This window comes from Diadema antillarum, unplaced genomic scaffold (assembly GCF_040938485.1).
Source record: "Diadema antillarum isolate AM-2024a unplaced genomic scaffold, OU_Dant_1.0 scf00000038, whole genome shotgun sequence".
Lineage (NCBI taxonomy): Eukaryota > Metazoa > Echinodermata > Echinoidea > Diadematoida > Diadematidae > Diadema > Diadema antillarum.
Window position 1 is genome coordinate 164,035 of NW_027270927.1, and position 16,869 is coordinate 180,903.

General features: G+C 38.0%; 2 protein-coding genes across 2 annotated transcripts in view; one reads left to right on the forward strand and one right to left on the reverse strand.

Annotated features, from left to right (window-relative positions):
• Positions 1-4,489: 4,489 nt before the first annotated feature.
• LOC139709494 (heparan sulfate glucosamine 3-O-sulfotransferase 1-like) lies at positions 4,490-6,282 on the forward strand. Its single transcript, XM_071621458.1, has 2 exons — positions 4,490-5,356; positions 5,857-6,282. Exons 1-2 carry the CDS (start codon positions 4,490-4,492, stop codon positions 6,100-6,102), a joined length of 1,113 nt encoding a protein of 370 aa, XP_071477559.1. The 3' UTR covers positions 6,103-6,282.
• A 2,403-nt stretch (positions 6,283-8,685) lies between these two features.
• LOC139710385 (sucrase-isomaltase, intestinal-like) overlaps positions 8,686-16,869 on the reverse strand; it is a 49,925-nt gene continuing 41,741 nt past the window's right edge. Inside the window, exons 19-23 of the mRNA XM_071622303.1 lie at positions 11,941-12,068; positions 11,405-11,493; positions 10,776-10,825; positions 10,246-10,419; positions 8,686-9,544 (exon numbers count right to left, since the gene is read on the reverse strand). Of these exons, the coding sequence (XP_071478404.1) occupies positions 9,476-9,544; positions 10,246-10,419; positions 10,776-10,825; positions 11,405-11,493; positions 11,941-12,068 (510 nt within the window). The 3' untranslated portion in view covers positions 8,686-9,475. The remainder of the gene's footprint in view (positions 9,545-10,245; positions 10,420-10,775; positions 10,826-11,404; positions 11,494-11,940; positions 12,069-16,869) is intronic.

The following is a 16,869-nucleotide window of genomic DNA, read 5'->3' on the forward strand; positions in this document are numbered from 1 at the left end:
GGTGATATACTGGTGCACTATGTGATTATTCAAATCAGCTCCCTACTTCTCCGATCTACAGGTTCCACTGGACACTGCTGAGGCGTTTTCCTATTAAAAACAGGATAGGCATTATAGTTCATTCAAAACATATCCAACACATATGAAATATTCTGCGAAATGAAGTTAGGATGTTTTATAAGGTTTGAATTGAACAACCTAATGTAAAGACGGAAATAATGCATCCTGTGTAGACGAAGACAAAGTAAAAAATAAGAAAATAAACATGGAGGAAAAACAAAACAAACGGGAGGAGGGATGTACTAGCAATTAAAAGAAAAAAATGTTCTCGCTGAATGCCCAGTAAATGCCTGAATGATTGAAAGGAACGTGCTCTCCCAGAGCATACTAAATAGGGGCAAAGTATTTCTAATGACTATCTTTGTTAAGAGATCATTTTGTATCTTTGGCACTTAACAGATAACGTTTCGTTGTTTCGAGATCAATAACGTGTCAGTTAGTTCCAGATGAAATTGCACAGTATGACGATGAGAACATCCTAACTCCTTCTCTAACATGTCTAACATTGAGTAAAATGTGCACAAATTTCACACACAAACATAATTATGGGCAGGTAATCAATGGGCCACGCAGAGAATTAAATAAATGTGGTTATAATCATTATCGCCATAATCAATTGATGTCAGTATCACTGCGTTATCAATTTTGAAAGATACCCAATGATTATTATTTATCAGGAATAAGGGATGATGCATGTAAACTGAAAAAGACTTATTATTATGAAACATTACAACAGGACATGAACGAATCATGCCTTTGATATTTACCCTCTGTACTTCTATCACAATGTTGAATCAACTATAAAAAAAAAATATGCTGCAAATGTTCTTACGGTCTCACTTGACAGATGTCGATACTTCGAACAACACCATTACGTCTTACACGTCATGCTGGCTTAAGTATTCCTCCAGCGACACAATTTTGCGACTACAGACGTTAACTACAAGAGGTAACAATGTGCTCGAGAACGGCAGCTCCATGTCAATGAATTCGGGTCTTCGAGGCAAAGTGTGAGTCTTTTGTTGAGAAAAAAAAAAGCGGAACACGTTTTTGTGTTGGGGAAAGATGAACTGTTAAGATGTTTCAGAGTTGCGCATATTGTTATTCAGCAGCCTCTATGGATCCACACAGGTTAACAACGGAGCGAGTTCGACACATCGCCCTTTCATCATTCTATTCAGCGAGTATGCATCGCTTTGAGGACTCCACGCTTGGCCCCGCCCCCATTTTAAAGCTGACAAAGTGGGCTGGTTGAAAACAAATTCTTTCTTGAACATGAATTCAGTGGGACACATTTATACACTCAAGGAACAGGTCTGTTGATTTTACGTTTTTGATGACCTCCAGGACTAACTGTACTCAGTGATTTTTCACTTGGTGCCAACTCATTTTCATGGAACCAAAAACGGATCGAAAAAAATAAAGCACATTTTTCACCCTAGAAAACCTATTTTGAATTTCAGTTTGTTCGCTAACCTAATGTGTATCTGCTCATTGCTTTAGAAGGCTATTTTATTTTCTTGTGGGATATTTGCCTTTCATGTATAGTCATTATAATATATATATATATATATATATATATATATATATATATATATACACACTTGGTGATTCTATCCTTCTATGAAGGGTGCTCGATATCCTCAAAGGAAGAGCTTTAGACAGAAGAATTGGAACAAGTTCACGCGGTTGACTGCAGGTTCATCCGTATTTATTGCAACTCTGAGTTTCATGCAAACTCCATGAGATATATAATGAGCAACTTGCTTCCTTGGTGTTATTTAGTTATTTTGTCCACGAGGAGACTGCAAAATACAAGCTTGGCTTTTCAGCACGTCTCCTCCATTTCCCACAACTTTAATCTTAATTCAATTTCATCTGCTTATGTGAATATGTGATACATAAATTTGTTAACTTCACGCATTTCCTTTGCTACTACATTGTATTGGTATTGTGTTATTTTGTGTATGTAGACGTTTTGCATTGTTGGAAATGAAATCAATGAAATGAAAATGAAAATATGAAACTACTTCGGATCTAATTTTAGTGAAACTTTCAATTCGGCTCTATTGACATTTTTTAGAATTTTCAGTGGTACAGTTGTTTAAAATCATGTGTTGGGTTCACTGACAAATAATACAGTCTGTCTGTTTTGCTCTCGTCTTTCTAAGCTGGAAACTTCTTTAATGATGGATTGCTCAAAATTTGGTACTAGGTCACAACTTATTGTGACATGCCTCATGTTACCATCGATATAATGATAAGTGTATATTTGCGCTGATTAATTTGTCCGTTACATGTATTGTAGTTTCGTAAGCTTTGTCGGTATACATGTATTATAGTTTTGTAAGCTTTGTACAATGTATTGTAGAAATGTAACGTAAATAAATAAGTGAGGGGACTGCACTATACAAGTTCGCTTTTAGCAACCCCTCAATTTTCATTTCCATCAAGTCCTAAATGAAACAAGACGTATTTCTACTGATCATGTGACATATGTTGCAAGTATATACCATCATTTTGACGTTTGTATTACCCATGTACAATATATCGTTTGGAAATGAAGACAGAACATGAATGAATGAATGAATGAATTGTGCTTTACCAACTTGCGGAGAGAGTACTGTTGTCTTCGTGTCTGTACGAGCTTCTTGGATGTGTGCCTGATTATAGCTCCATCTCTTTTGGATAAGCTCCAACTTTTGCTCATTGTCCCAGGGCAAGGTTTCCCAGCGAACACAGTAGAACAAATTCTTTTGCGGTTGTAGATCTCAACGCCGAGTGTTTGAATAAGGCTTCATCTTCAAACCAAGCTACCAGCTTAGGCCTGTGTATGCGTAGTTTGGTAAATAAAGCGAATGCAATAACCCAGTTCAGCCTGTATGCATGAGAGATGCAGGAGTTGTTTCCAACAGATTGCCACATGGAGCCAAACTCCTTAGCAACTTTTTCATCCTCCAAGGATTTTCTTAAAACTACAAAGACTTGTCACTAATTTCTTTTTCCTTCATTGGAGCAGAGTAGCAACGAGGTTGGAGTGATAGTGGAAGCATTTTGAAGAACTACTGCTCGTGTGACGAATCATTCATGGTGGTATCGCGTGCTGCTTCGGTGGAATGCGTTCGATGCAGTTGTAAGACTTTCCATGGATACTTCGAGTCACTGTCTATCACTGTACACAGGCCCATGTTTAACAAGGCGGATTTGTAGTAAGGACACATTTCTTATCTCGTGTTGTGTTGGAGCAGTTCTAAAATTGTGCTCAAAACATTATGGGGAGGGGTCGTGGTAAAAACTACAGTATCTTAAAATAACTGGATGCTTTCCTGACAGCTCCTGTGTTTTACTGTACAATTGAGTTTTATATTCGAGATGTTTTTGTCAAGTCTAAGGAAAAGATGTTACTGGAAGGCTATTAAACCCACTCTGTGCCACATTAATTACTTGTCCATATGTACATTATGAGTCTGAAATTTGTGCTCATTTGGCAAAGAATGAGTTAACTCTTAACAAATCTCTTGAACGAGAAGTGTTGATTGAGAAATATCAGAATCTGATTTGTCTTCTGTTAGTTACTCAACGGACGGTTCTATATACCGTATTTGCATGTTTCCTAACATGAATGCATGATCAGATTCGTGCACGTTAAGAAAGATCGTTTATTGATGATTTGCAGTAAATCATGATTATTTGCCGTCAGGACAATCAACCCATCTGAACTATCGAGTAATGGACATGGTAATGGAGCTCCTTCGTCAGTTCTTGACAGAATCAATTAAATACAGTAGTCCTTATCCAACACTCTGCCGTGGTGTACCAAATCAATTAATACCCAAACCAAAGTGTTTATCAGACCTGGAGAAAAGAAGTTAGTGCTTTACAGGCATGACAGGTAACGATTATCTTATTTTCTGGCTCCAATTCTTGATAATTTTGTTCCATTGATGTCATGCAAGGAAGGGTTGGAAGATCACATCTATCTGATTATTTTCTTTTACTTGTCCACAAGGGTGCAAGATTTTCATTCCTAATAAAACTACACCTGTACAAAAAAAAAAACAGTCAAAGAAAATAGTCATTATTTGGAATATCACGTCCTCAATGCTACTGTTCATTGGGGAACATGTTATTTCCATCTTAATAAATGTCGTAATTTTATCAAGCGAAAATGAGTGTTTTAAGCAAAGAGTCACACAGAAACAAAGTGGTCTGTGATCTCCTCCACACACTGGTCCTAGAAATACTAGGTGAAAACTTAGTAGTAGTCACATCTCCCGATCTTCTACTGTTATGAAGCTTGGTAAAACAATATCAATTTGTTTGCATGTTTGTTTGTTACTTTGTTTCAGGCCAACGTGCGTCAAGTATTACCTGTATGCTTGCTTTTATAGGATCATAGAAAATCTAGAAGAATTCAAGACAGGTCGTGATGCACACTCACGGGGAACTGAAGGCTTACCTACTTGGAATATTTGTAGCATCCACGGCTTTCAGCTTGACTTACTACGCAACATCAATAATTCTAGAACGCTCTTCTGAACCAGTGCCTGGAAAAACCCAACCCTCAAGACGACATCTCGGAAGGACGGCTATATTGGGGCAGGATACATTTTCTAGCAATGGGAGAACGCCAAAGGATCGATTATTAGCTGCCACTGCCCACGCGTGTCTCCAAAGCAGGCCCGGCGATGAAGTCAGTACCGACCTCGACTGCAAGAAGAGATTGCCTCAAGCGATTGGGATTGGTGTGGAAAAGTGTGGGACAAGTGCCCTCTCCTTCTTCCTGAATAGTCACCCAAACCTGATCCACTCAGTGCCACAAGAGATATATTACTGGAACAAGCACATGAACGAAAGTCTGGACTGGTATAGGGATCAGATGCCTGTTTCGTCTAAACATGAAGTTACCATGGAGAAGACGCCTTCCTATATATTCGATGTCTCTGCACCCACCAGGATAAAAGCTGTCATGCCAGACACCAAGTTCATTGTCATCATTCGAGACCCGGTGGTAAGGGCAGTGTCTGACTATCTGCATCTTCTCACCATAGCCTGGCCCGAGTTCTTCATACCACGTGTGGCGCCACCGGGCCAAGAAGCTCTCTGCTACCTGAACACCACGTTCGAGGGTTCGGTCGTACGGCCTAACGGTGAGGTCAACAGTGATAACGCCATCCTGGTTCACGGAGCCTACGTCATCTACTTTAGGGAGTGGCTAAAGGTGTTTCCAAGGAAACAGTTTCTCGTGATTGACGGAGATGCCTTCATTAAAAATCCATTACCAGCACTTCAGCAGGTTTGTAAGAGATTTTCTCTGTACTCTAGTCAGCAGACATAGTTATAAAAGAGGAGTTGATTCCTACTTTGTCTTCATGTCTTTTAGGAAATTTCTTGATAGAACTATGTACATCACATTTATTTCGAAGCCTACTTATCTTCTTGTACCTCTATCTACCTATCTCTCTAATATTGTGCCATATCTAACTTCCTTACCAACTTACTGGTTAAAAAAAAAAGATTGTCGAATTGAGACCAGATTAGACGTCTCAATTCTGATGTCACTTCACCTATACTTTTAACAAAATGTGAGGAAGGGGTGATGACCTATACTTGATTCAAAATATTCAATTTTAAAGCTTAGTTCGTAACATCATTGTATGATGCATATGTCTTAGTCATGCAATATAAAGTATATCTAACTTTCACATGAATATTGATGTCTATTAATGTGTATGTCTTAGTCATGCAATATACAGTATATCTAACTTTCACATAAATTTTGTCATGTCGTTGCAGATGGAGGAATTCCTTGGTCTTCCAAACTTTTTCAATGGGAGGAGCATATACTTTGACGAACGGAAGGGGTTTTACTGCAAATCCCTGCCATTTAAACAATGTGCAGGGGAATCAAAGGGAAGGCGACATCCTGTCATTGATGATGACGTCATAAGAAAGTTGAAAGCGTACTATCGTCCATATGACGACCAACTTGAAAAGCTACTTGGACAAACGTTTTCTTGGTCAGATCACACATTAGAGTAAATCCGAAATGAAAAGAGTCATAGCTCCTAGAAAGGTTTCAGCCGAAAACAACGCCTCCAACGGGGACATGATACAACGCCTATTATACTTGAACGTTTCTTCACGGGCATTGGGATACATGATTTGTAGAACATCGAACAGGAGCAAAAATATTATACATGTAATAGCGGGCCATTATTCATTCTTATTTGTTTGATCCAAGCATTCCATTTGTCAACTTATCGGTGTTTCAGTCATGTTTTAAAATCTCCTGCTGTCAGCCGAGGATCGTGCATGCACTCGAGCTTCGCGTTACCACATTACTGGCCATCTGCGTCGTCCAGCGGCGATGTTCGTAGTTAATATAGGTTTTCCCGGTCAATTTCATACTTTTGTCACTCAAATTCATTAATGTGCATTCAAATTCACACAGCGCACGCACGCGAAAATATTGGGGCATTCAAATTCAGAATCCGAGCGATCAATTTCATTTATGAGCATTCTATTTCGTTTTCGTGAAATCAATTTCACGATTGGGCATTCAATTTAAAAATGCGAGCACCGACTTTCCTACTCGTGCATTCAAATTCATGCGATAGTCACGTGATAGTCCCAATGAGCTTGTTTGGAGCGTTCAAATTCATTTTTAGGCGATCAAGTTCCTACTTCGTGCAATCAATTTAACGAGGAAAATGGAGGAGACTTTTAAGAAAGGAAAAAGGGCCAACACAACCAATGAATGCTTGCATATAGTGTAATTAGGATTGTTAACATGTTCTACATTGTTCTCTGTTCATGTATTCTTTGTTATTCATCTCAATAAATTTCATATTGCAATGTCCAATCAGCAGTGCATCCAAACAACACAACGACGAGTAATCATATTTCTTGATGATACTGCAACGCCCTAACACCAACCACATTAATGACAATTCATCAATTTAAGACAAACTGACACACAATGATCTCACATAGTCCCGCAAGATTAAATCAATAAGACAGCAATACACAACAAACAACACGTATAAAATACTCATGTATGCTTTTCAAAATAGTCGAAATTGTGTTTTTTTTCCTCGAAAGTGTCAACCAACCCTCCGTATTATGCTCGTCTGTAAACCTATACAGTGCCTAATTTTTGTTTGTTTCATTTTCTATCAAAGAAGATGGCTGGATAACCCATATTCAGCTGCAAAAGCTGGTCTTCCATATGGGGTCCAGTTAGATGTTTTGCTCTTTGCGATGAATAATGAAGTGGGATCTTTTACGTGCATGAGTTGTGACTCTTTTACACGTGGGACATCCATTTTATGTCCAATCCCAGGGACATGTGCCTGTATATTCCTATTTGCTAAGCGCGAGTTCAAAATTGTCAGTTAACAGGTGGACCTCTACTGCAAAATAAATAATAATCATAAATCCCAATATATCCAAAGCCAAGTGAGAAACACATGCATACACTTCCCCAAACTAACTGAATTCAGGACTTCTTTTAAATTGAATGCAGTTATTCGGAACATGGTTGCCTATTCACGAATTTGAATGACCGACGAGATTCCGTCGCCAGCTTGACATGAATTTGAATGCTCAATGATGAAATGCGTGCTCCTCTCTTAAATTTGAATGCTCCGATAGTGAATTTGAATGTTCCGATAGCGAATTTGAATGCGCCGAGAGTGAATTTGAATGCTCGGATAGTGAATTCGAATGACCGGATTTTGAATTTGATTGCTGATTCAGTGCTGCGAGCGTGGAATGCGTGAAATTGAATGCTCGGAATAGGAACTTGAATGACAAAAGTATGAAATTGACCGGGAAAACCTAATAACATGCTCTTTATCCAGAGTAGCCTCATCAGTGTTACCACTGCTCTACCAGAGGACCTTCAATGTCATTATCATCACCCTATAGCGTTGAAAGGCACCAATTTACACCATGATCGAGAGGGACATATTGGGTAGAATCGTCTTGTCCAGGGACGTAAGCGGTGTAAGCATGTGGACTGGATTTTAAGAACTCGGGTCCTCTGACTGGGAGTCAGGAGTGTTATTCACTATACCACTGTACCCCTACAGTTCTGGCATATTGTATTATCTACGCTGTCCTCTGTGTATTCTAGGAGTACCTATGTGCTTATTACATTATTGTGTTTTCGTAATCCGACTGCAGTGAGAATGTTCAACTCATACTTTGGGTAACATAGAAGCTAAATGCCTACATCTTCTTTGTAATGGTAGAGTAGATTTCTTTTAGTCGTTCTTTTTCCTAGGTCGTGGAATACCATTGGTAGTCTCCATTTATACTGTTTTGTATACTGTGTTCAGCAGACATGGCAAATGGCATTTGAAAGTCAATTTCTGGTACAGGCGCTCTCCCAAGTTGTTAAGTCGAGTTCTTTCTACAGTCCCGGTTCGCCGAAATTTCTAGTTACTTGATTTTTTTCCTTCGGATCAGCTAAATCTTTAATTAATACAGATTATTCACAGATGTCCAATCTAATGTGGACTTTATAATACTAAGTAGGTGATGATTGGTTAAAAGGTATCGCTACGGGTGCTATGTAGAGTACAGATGAACTTCAATTTCGTCAGACCAACACATTGTACAGTGTTTGTGTTGTACTGTTGAAATAATTCGAATGAAAGATTGTGTGCACTTCATGAAGTTTCAAATGAATAACACAAATGATTTCACATCTCTCTGCTTTATTGTGTGATTTCATGCCATGTATTTCGCAAGTATTAGTGAACATAACATGGCTCTGATCATAAACATGCACACTGCACCCAACACCAGAATTACATTCAACACTAAATGTTTCCTTTATCCTAATAATGATAAACCAATGGTTCATTGCTTTAAACAACAAAACAAATGGTGATCACCCTCAGAGTGGAATAAATGCCGTTAAAACTTGCTTTTGAACAATATCAGCTAAATTTCGAAATATTTATGAAGACGTTCTAGGGACAAAACCGTCATTAACCTCTAGCCGTTATCATTACGTTTAGTTGAACTTCCTCTAAGGTGACAATTACCGCCCGCCAGTTTTCAGCGTGATATAAAAATGTTGCACAAAGTATAGAATAACTTATCATATCGTGTGAAATTAGGGCGAAACTACATAGGTAGCTCCTACATTTGGGAACAAAGTTTGTATATGGAGTCTAATAACGGACACGGTCATAACGAAATTCCGGTTTCAACGAAGTAAAAATTCAGGTCGTAACATTATGTCATCTATGTATTTTTACAGTTATTTGTTCGGTTTTAACGACATTTCGATACAGCGAAAGAAAACTGTCAGTCCCGAGGACTTCGTTATGACGGTAGTCCACTGTAACCCTATATAACAGACAATTTGATTCGGTTGGTGCCAGTATGTGTCACTGGACTACTCTTCGTGCCATGTGATCGTAAAGGGTGTCATCATGTCGAGGTCGAGACGTGAAATCCTGAGCACCTGGGCATTACAAAACATAAAAAAGGGAGAAAAGGTTGATGTGATTGTCACGACAGTTGTTCACAAAAACGTAAGTAGAGAGATTTTGCCAAGGATGTTCATTCCACTCTGCCAATCTCCGCTCCGCATTCAGAAAATGACTTTCATCTATTTTTTTTTTACACGAAATGTAATTAGCTTGCACGTATAATTATACTTAATGCATGTCCCTTTCTGATATGATTACATAAGAAGAAAGATATTACTCTTCGCATAAAATCGCTCTGCCTATGGAGTTACATCAGTCAGCCATGATAAACATTCAAAGAAAGGGCTTACAGTTGCTCTGCCATTAATCTCTAAATAGTTCGAAGCATTACGTGTAGGCCTACTTAAAAACCCACAATGGACAGTGGTGAGGAGATGGCATTGTCGGCCATAGGATGCAATTTTCCAGGTTTTGTTTGTTTTAGTGTACATCTAGCCGCTTGCAGAATAAGCCTTTGACCTCTAATATACATAAATGCTTATATATATATATATATTTGTTTATTTATAAGACAGTAATTATAACCTACATATATACTAGTAGTTTATATTTTTTTAAATATTGTAACAAAGCTATCAATGAAGAAAAATGAGTTCGATATTTTTTTCTTGTGGGCTAAAGGTACACACTTCAGGGATATCACCGTATCCAAATGTATTCTAGTTCAGCTCACCTTAGTTGAGTGTTCGAATTCAACCACAGGTGCGTCGTCCTCTCCCGTCCCATGCCGTACGATCACAGCACTGCCTTCCACATAGTTATCGGCGCCGTAAATCACGACGTGCTCGAAAATAAGCTGGTTTGGGTCTTGAAAACCAGCCACCTCCAATGACATCGTCAATGTCCCCTAAACACATGTGCGAAACAAAACTCTACTGAGTTATCAAATTTATAATGCGTATAGACAATGATAGATACACCGATCAAAACGCAGATCAGTTGGCCGATGCTTCCCAAGTTTTAATAATACATTGCCCCCATTCCAAAACATGAGGATATGAGAAATAAAAAAAAAGTTATTCAGTTATGAGTTATACTCATCCTTTGTTTCGTTTATAAACTAAACAAACGGCTAAAATTGTCTTTTTTTTCTTCTAAACACGAATATTTATCATGTTAATCGATAACACAAATATCAAAATAGAGCCTACAATACGGGGGATATAAAAATCGAAGAGGGATAGCTAAACTGTATAATCCTACCTGAGAAGCCGCAAACTTCAGTAGGCTGTAGGCACCTTTTTCGTATGAATCTATGGTATGAAAAGAAAAAATTGATACATTTATACAGAAGATTATTCTCGCCTGTTTGATTGTAGATAAGCTGCATCAACACTATCAGAGATTTAAATAACGCGGTACATGGCATGTAAAGGAATTTTACACTTCATAAAAATATTCATGCCGCGATTACAGTAACAACTATATATATAAAACAGATTGTAATTGCTCTGTTCTACTTCAATTGGAGTATATTTATGATTTGAAAAAAAGAAAACCGATTATTATTATAAACAAGAAGTTAACCCAACACGAGATAGAGATTACAAATAGTAAGAAAGCGGCGCATACAACAAAAGTTGAATGCCAACAAAAAAGCCAAGTTAGAAAAAGATATGTTTGCTTATCTACAGCACTAACAATATACAGAGATTTATGGTACCAAGTATCGTTTGCTTGTAAAATAAAGCAATGTGACGTGGTCAAAAATATCGCATTACATTACATTACATTACATTACATTACATTACATTACATTACATTACACTTATGTGGCTGACGAAGAAAAAAAAATGAATGTTGATATATTTGGAATTGGAATAAGGAGTTACCTCTAAACTCGCCATCATCCCAAAAGAAATCTCCCATGGCTTCCATGTTGTCATCCAGAGCTATCAAAAGACTGAGGGGCTTCAGACGACTGTCGTCGCCATGGTTACACGAACGTATTATATCAAACAACATAGAGAATAAAGAAAAAATCGTAAGGTAAGTGGGCGCAGTGTTCAATGTATGGATATTGAATGTGAAATATGAATCATGCTTGTGCACTTTTATCACCAGCACACATTTTGCATAATAGTGACAATGAATTTATGACCAAGAACCAACAGACTTTGGTTTACAATATAGGACACTTTCATACATGCCAACGTATCATAACTCGTTATCTTGATCTCTTCATTTATACACTCGATATTTCTCATTATCTTATTACACCTATCACATGTTCAACAGTTACCCTTACATTGTTCCACTAGCTTATATTTCATGACATTATACTGCAACGTCCACACAATATTTTTTCAGTCTCCCATAATAGATGTCATGACTGTAAGTATTCTTAAGTCACTAACATTGCACTCACCTATAGACTGTAGTGTTGGCCGGTTCCTGGCGCGGTATGATATGACCCCCTCGAACGTGTACGTTGATTTTTTCCATTGGTGTGTATAGATAGGACAAATGGCCTCTTTCATTCCTCATCTCCTCCCCCTACAAGACAAAGAAACACAAAGAGCAGCTCCTAAACTCTTCCTGATATTGAAAGCACCCCTCTGATTAGATATAGACACATTTCTTGAAAAAAACGTAAAAACGTAAAAACGTAAAAACAACACGCAAATCGTCGTTCTGATCAATCATCTGTATACACCTGACAAAATCGCATCATTTCCAGTTTTCATTCTGAAACTCTTGCTTGTCAAAAATGATAATAGAACGAGAAATGAAACTCGTCACGCTGACGAGTTAGGTGATACGCTTGGGGTCATCAGGTGTCGGTCATCTGTGATCGAGAAAGAAAAGAATGTGATATAGGCACCTTGAAGTTATATTGAGCGTGCATGCAAAACCGTTTCTCTAACCACTCGGCCACGGGACATCCCCGGAAATGGTAAGGCAAAAAAGAAATATATAGATATTACAGGGGGAAAAAGTCAATGCCCACTCAACAATCGTGGCCGCGTGAACATGTATTGCATTGCTAGACGGAAATGTGGCCTTGTAACGACTGATGTCGCTATGCCATCTCTTGCAACTTGGGAAAAATACGCGCCGTAGACATAAAGCCTATAATCGGCTGGTTTTGATACCTTGCCTTTAATCACAATTTTCAGTGTGATGACGTCATCAAAAAGTACACACGTATATACACACACACAATGCTAAATGTATGTATCAAACATCTGTAACACAGCTTTGAACTAACTATAGGAATTATCGCTGCACTTATCATCCATACTTTTTATCACTATCTGAAACTCCACAAAAACCACTAATTGACAAATAATCATCAATACAGAAGACTGAATACCTTTTTTACAATGTATAGCTTGTTACATGTATAAATCAGCACAAAGTAACCACGACTACATTGTGTTACTGAATTAATATGAACAAATTTCATGTTGTGACAGTATACTATATCAGTTTGAAAAGCCCAACCTGCAAAACTATAATTTTGCAGCAGTCGAAGTAATGCAGTCTCCAACGCAAAACAAAGGTATACTGTGTGAGTGTGTGCGTATAGGTGTGTTTACATGCAAACGTGATTTCTACATGGACGAAGGTGTAGTACTCTATTGAAGAAAAAAAGTAAAAAAAATATATTATTTTCTTTCGTGCTCTTGTGAGGATCGAACCCGTACGTGTGCAACCTCACGTTTCTAAGACGACGCCTCTAACCACTCGACCATACGTCTCGACGAGAAAATTAGAGGAACGTAAGCTTATGTACGTGAAAGATGAATCAGGAATCGTTTGGTCCGCATTCCATTCTCATTTTCAGTTTTAAATTGCAAAATTGTCAACCTCATGAGGAGATTTCAAAGAATAAAATGCATGATTACTGCAGCTTATTGTCACAGCTACAACATAAATAAGTTTCAGAGGAAATGAAGCAAAATCAGCTGAGATAAAGGTGCTTAAACGTTGTCAAGTCAATGCATGGTTTCTAAAAAAATCACCTCCCATAGACATAACACGTAAACTTGTCCGATTTTGCGTCTTTACCTTTAAACACAATTTAAAGCATGATGACGTCATCAAATTTCAAAACCATGACATGGACTTGAAAGGCAAATGTTCAAAGTACAACATATCTGAATTTGGGATAATATTGAGCTTAAACAACAGAGATACGAGCAAATGAATGTCAGAAACAGTACCTCAAAAAAATTAATTCCACTTTTTTGATTTCAGATGACGATATGATGACGTCATAATGTAATTATGGAAATAATGATACTTGAAACGTCATGTCCAATTTATATGCTTTTGTAATATGCAATAAAAACATAGGGTCACCTGACGTTTTAAAGAGCTATGGCGACTTAAACAAAGACATGTTTTTTCACTATATTTGCACATAGACGCGCACGCGAAATTTGAACTTTGACGCAAGTGCATTGCTTTGTTATTTGTAGGAATCGATTAGAAATCAATGGATATTGTTGCTCAAAGTATCAGGAATCCAAATCTGTCAAAAAAAGTGTATTTTCATGTTGCTGACGCGCTGTGCGCGCGAAAATGCGCGGACGGACGCGCACGCGCAAAATTGTTTGAAACGCATAAAATTGTCTGAAACTTCGAGATTTCCCATTGGAAAGTTGTTTTGAGCCTTTTAAAATTTTGACGCGCGCTTACGCGCACTTAATGATGTCCTAGGTAATTAGCATCAAAAGAAGTAAGATAGAACGTGACCTGAACTTTATGTCCACAAAAAATGATACAGAAATGACCTTTAGTTATGAAGTTATGATCGATCATGTAACATGGTCCAAAAATCACAAAATGGCGCCTAGACGACGTCATAGATATGTTACTGTCATGAAAACCTTATTGTGGCTAGATATTGTCATGAGACATGTTCCCTGAAAATGTCATGTTATTCCGTAATGTCATTCTTGAGATATTGATGACACAAAATTGTCCAGAAAGAAAGAAGAATAACGAGATATGAAACTCGTCACGCTGACGAGTTAGGTGATACGCTTGGGGTCATCAGGTGTCGGTCATCTGTGATCGACAAAGAAAAGAATGTGATATAGGCACCTTGAAGTTATATTGAGCGTGCATGCAAAACCGTTTCTCTAACCAATCGGCCACGGGACATCCCCGGAAATGGTAAGGCAAAAAAGAAATGTATGGATATTACAGGGGGAAAAAGTCAATGCCCACTCAACAATCGTGGCCGCGTGAACATGTATTGCATTGCTAGACGGAAATGCGGCCTTGTAACGACTGATGTCGCTATGCCATTTCTGGCAACTTGGGAAAAATACGCGCCGTAGACATAAAGCCTATAATCGGCTGGTTTTGATACCTTGCCTTTAATCACAATTTTCAGTGTGATGACGTCATCAAAGTACAAAACAATGACATGGTCTTGAAAGACAAATGTTCAAAGTACAACACCTCAGTCGTCGTCATTACATACTATGATCGGTTTGACAAAGTCAACCTGCAAAATGTTGCTGCAGTCGAAGCAATGTGGTCTCCAACACACAAAAAAGAGGGATATGGCGTGTGTCTGTGTGTCTGTGTGTGTGTATAGGTGCGTTTATATACGAACGTGATTTCTACATGGACGAATATGTAATACAAAATTGAAGAAAAAAAGTAAAATAGCTAAGTATTTTGTTTCGTGATCTTGTGGGGTTCGAACCCGCAATCTCAAGTCTCTGAGACGTCGCCTTTAACCACTCGGCCATACGTCTCGGCGAGAAAATATGAGGAACGTAAACTTATGTATGTGAAAGCTGAATCGGGAATCGTTTTGTCCACATTCCATTCTCATTTTCAGTTTTAAACTGCAAAATTGTCAACCTGATGATGAGATTTCAAAAAATAAAATGCATGATTACTGAAGCTTATTGTCTCAGCTACAACATACTTAAGTTTCAGAGGAAATGAAGCAAAATCAGCTGAGATAAAGGTGCTTAAACGTTGTCAAGTCAATGCATGGTTTTAAAAAAAATCACCTCCCATAGACAATACACGTAAACTTGTCCGATTTTGCATCTTTACCTTTAATCACAATTTAAGGTATGATGACGTCATCAAATTTCAAAACCATGACTTGGACTTAAAAGGCAAATGTTCAAAGTACAACATATCTGAATTTGGGATAATATTGAGCTTAAACAACAGAGATACGAGCAAATGAATGTCAGAAACAGTACCTCAAAAAAATTAATTCCACTTTTTTGATTTCAGATGATGATATGATGACGTCATAATGTATTTAGGGAAATATTGATACTTGAGACGTTATTTTCAATTCATATGCTTTTGTAATATGCAATAAAAACATAGGGTCACCTGACGTTTTAAAGAGCTATGGCGAAATAAACAAAGACATGTTTTTCGCTATATTTCCACATAGACGCGAACACGAAATTTCAACTTTGACGCCAGCGCATTCCTTTGTTATAGGTCGAAATTGATCGGAAATCAATGGATATTGTTACTTAATGTATCAGGAATCCAAATCTGTCAAAAAATGTGCATTTTCAGTTTGCTTACGCGCACTACGCGCGAAAATGTGCGGACGGACGCGAACGCGCGAAACGCTTAAAATTGTCTGAAACTTCGAGATTTCCCATTGGTAAGTTGTTTTGAGCCTTTTAAAAGTTTGACGCGCGCGTACGCGCGCGTAATAATGTCTTAGGTAATTAGCATTAAAATGTATGATAGAGCGTGACCTGAACTTAATGTCCGCCGAAAATGATACAGACATGACCTTTAGATATGAAGTTATGATCGATCATGTAACATGGTCCGAAAATCAGAAAATGGCGCCTAGATGACGTCATAGATATGTTACTGTCATGAAAACCTTATTGTGGCTAGATTTTGTCATGAGACATGTTCCCTGAAAATGTCATGTTATTCCGTAATGTCATTCTTGAGATATTGATGACACAAAATTGTCCAGAAAGAAAGAAGAATAAAAAGAAACTAGACTTGGAATTTGTCAAGACTGACAAATTAGGTGATCCGATTTGTTTTAATCGATGATTCGAGTCCTGATCGCAATAGGCATGACCATATAGGTTTCATCTGTGTTTAGAGACATTGGCCGTGTGATGTTTGGATTCCCATTTAGAAAAGAGAGTCAGGTCTGCCATCTTTGGTACCAAATTCGGTATACACTATAACGAAGATACAGAATGAAGTATATTTGACCATTGACCCAACTTTGCGCAGCCAAGATGGCATCTGAGCAAAAAGTGGTTATTTTGTGAAATGATTCTTGTAACATGGTCTTTGCGTGTGGAAAATACGGGAAAGA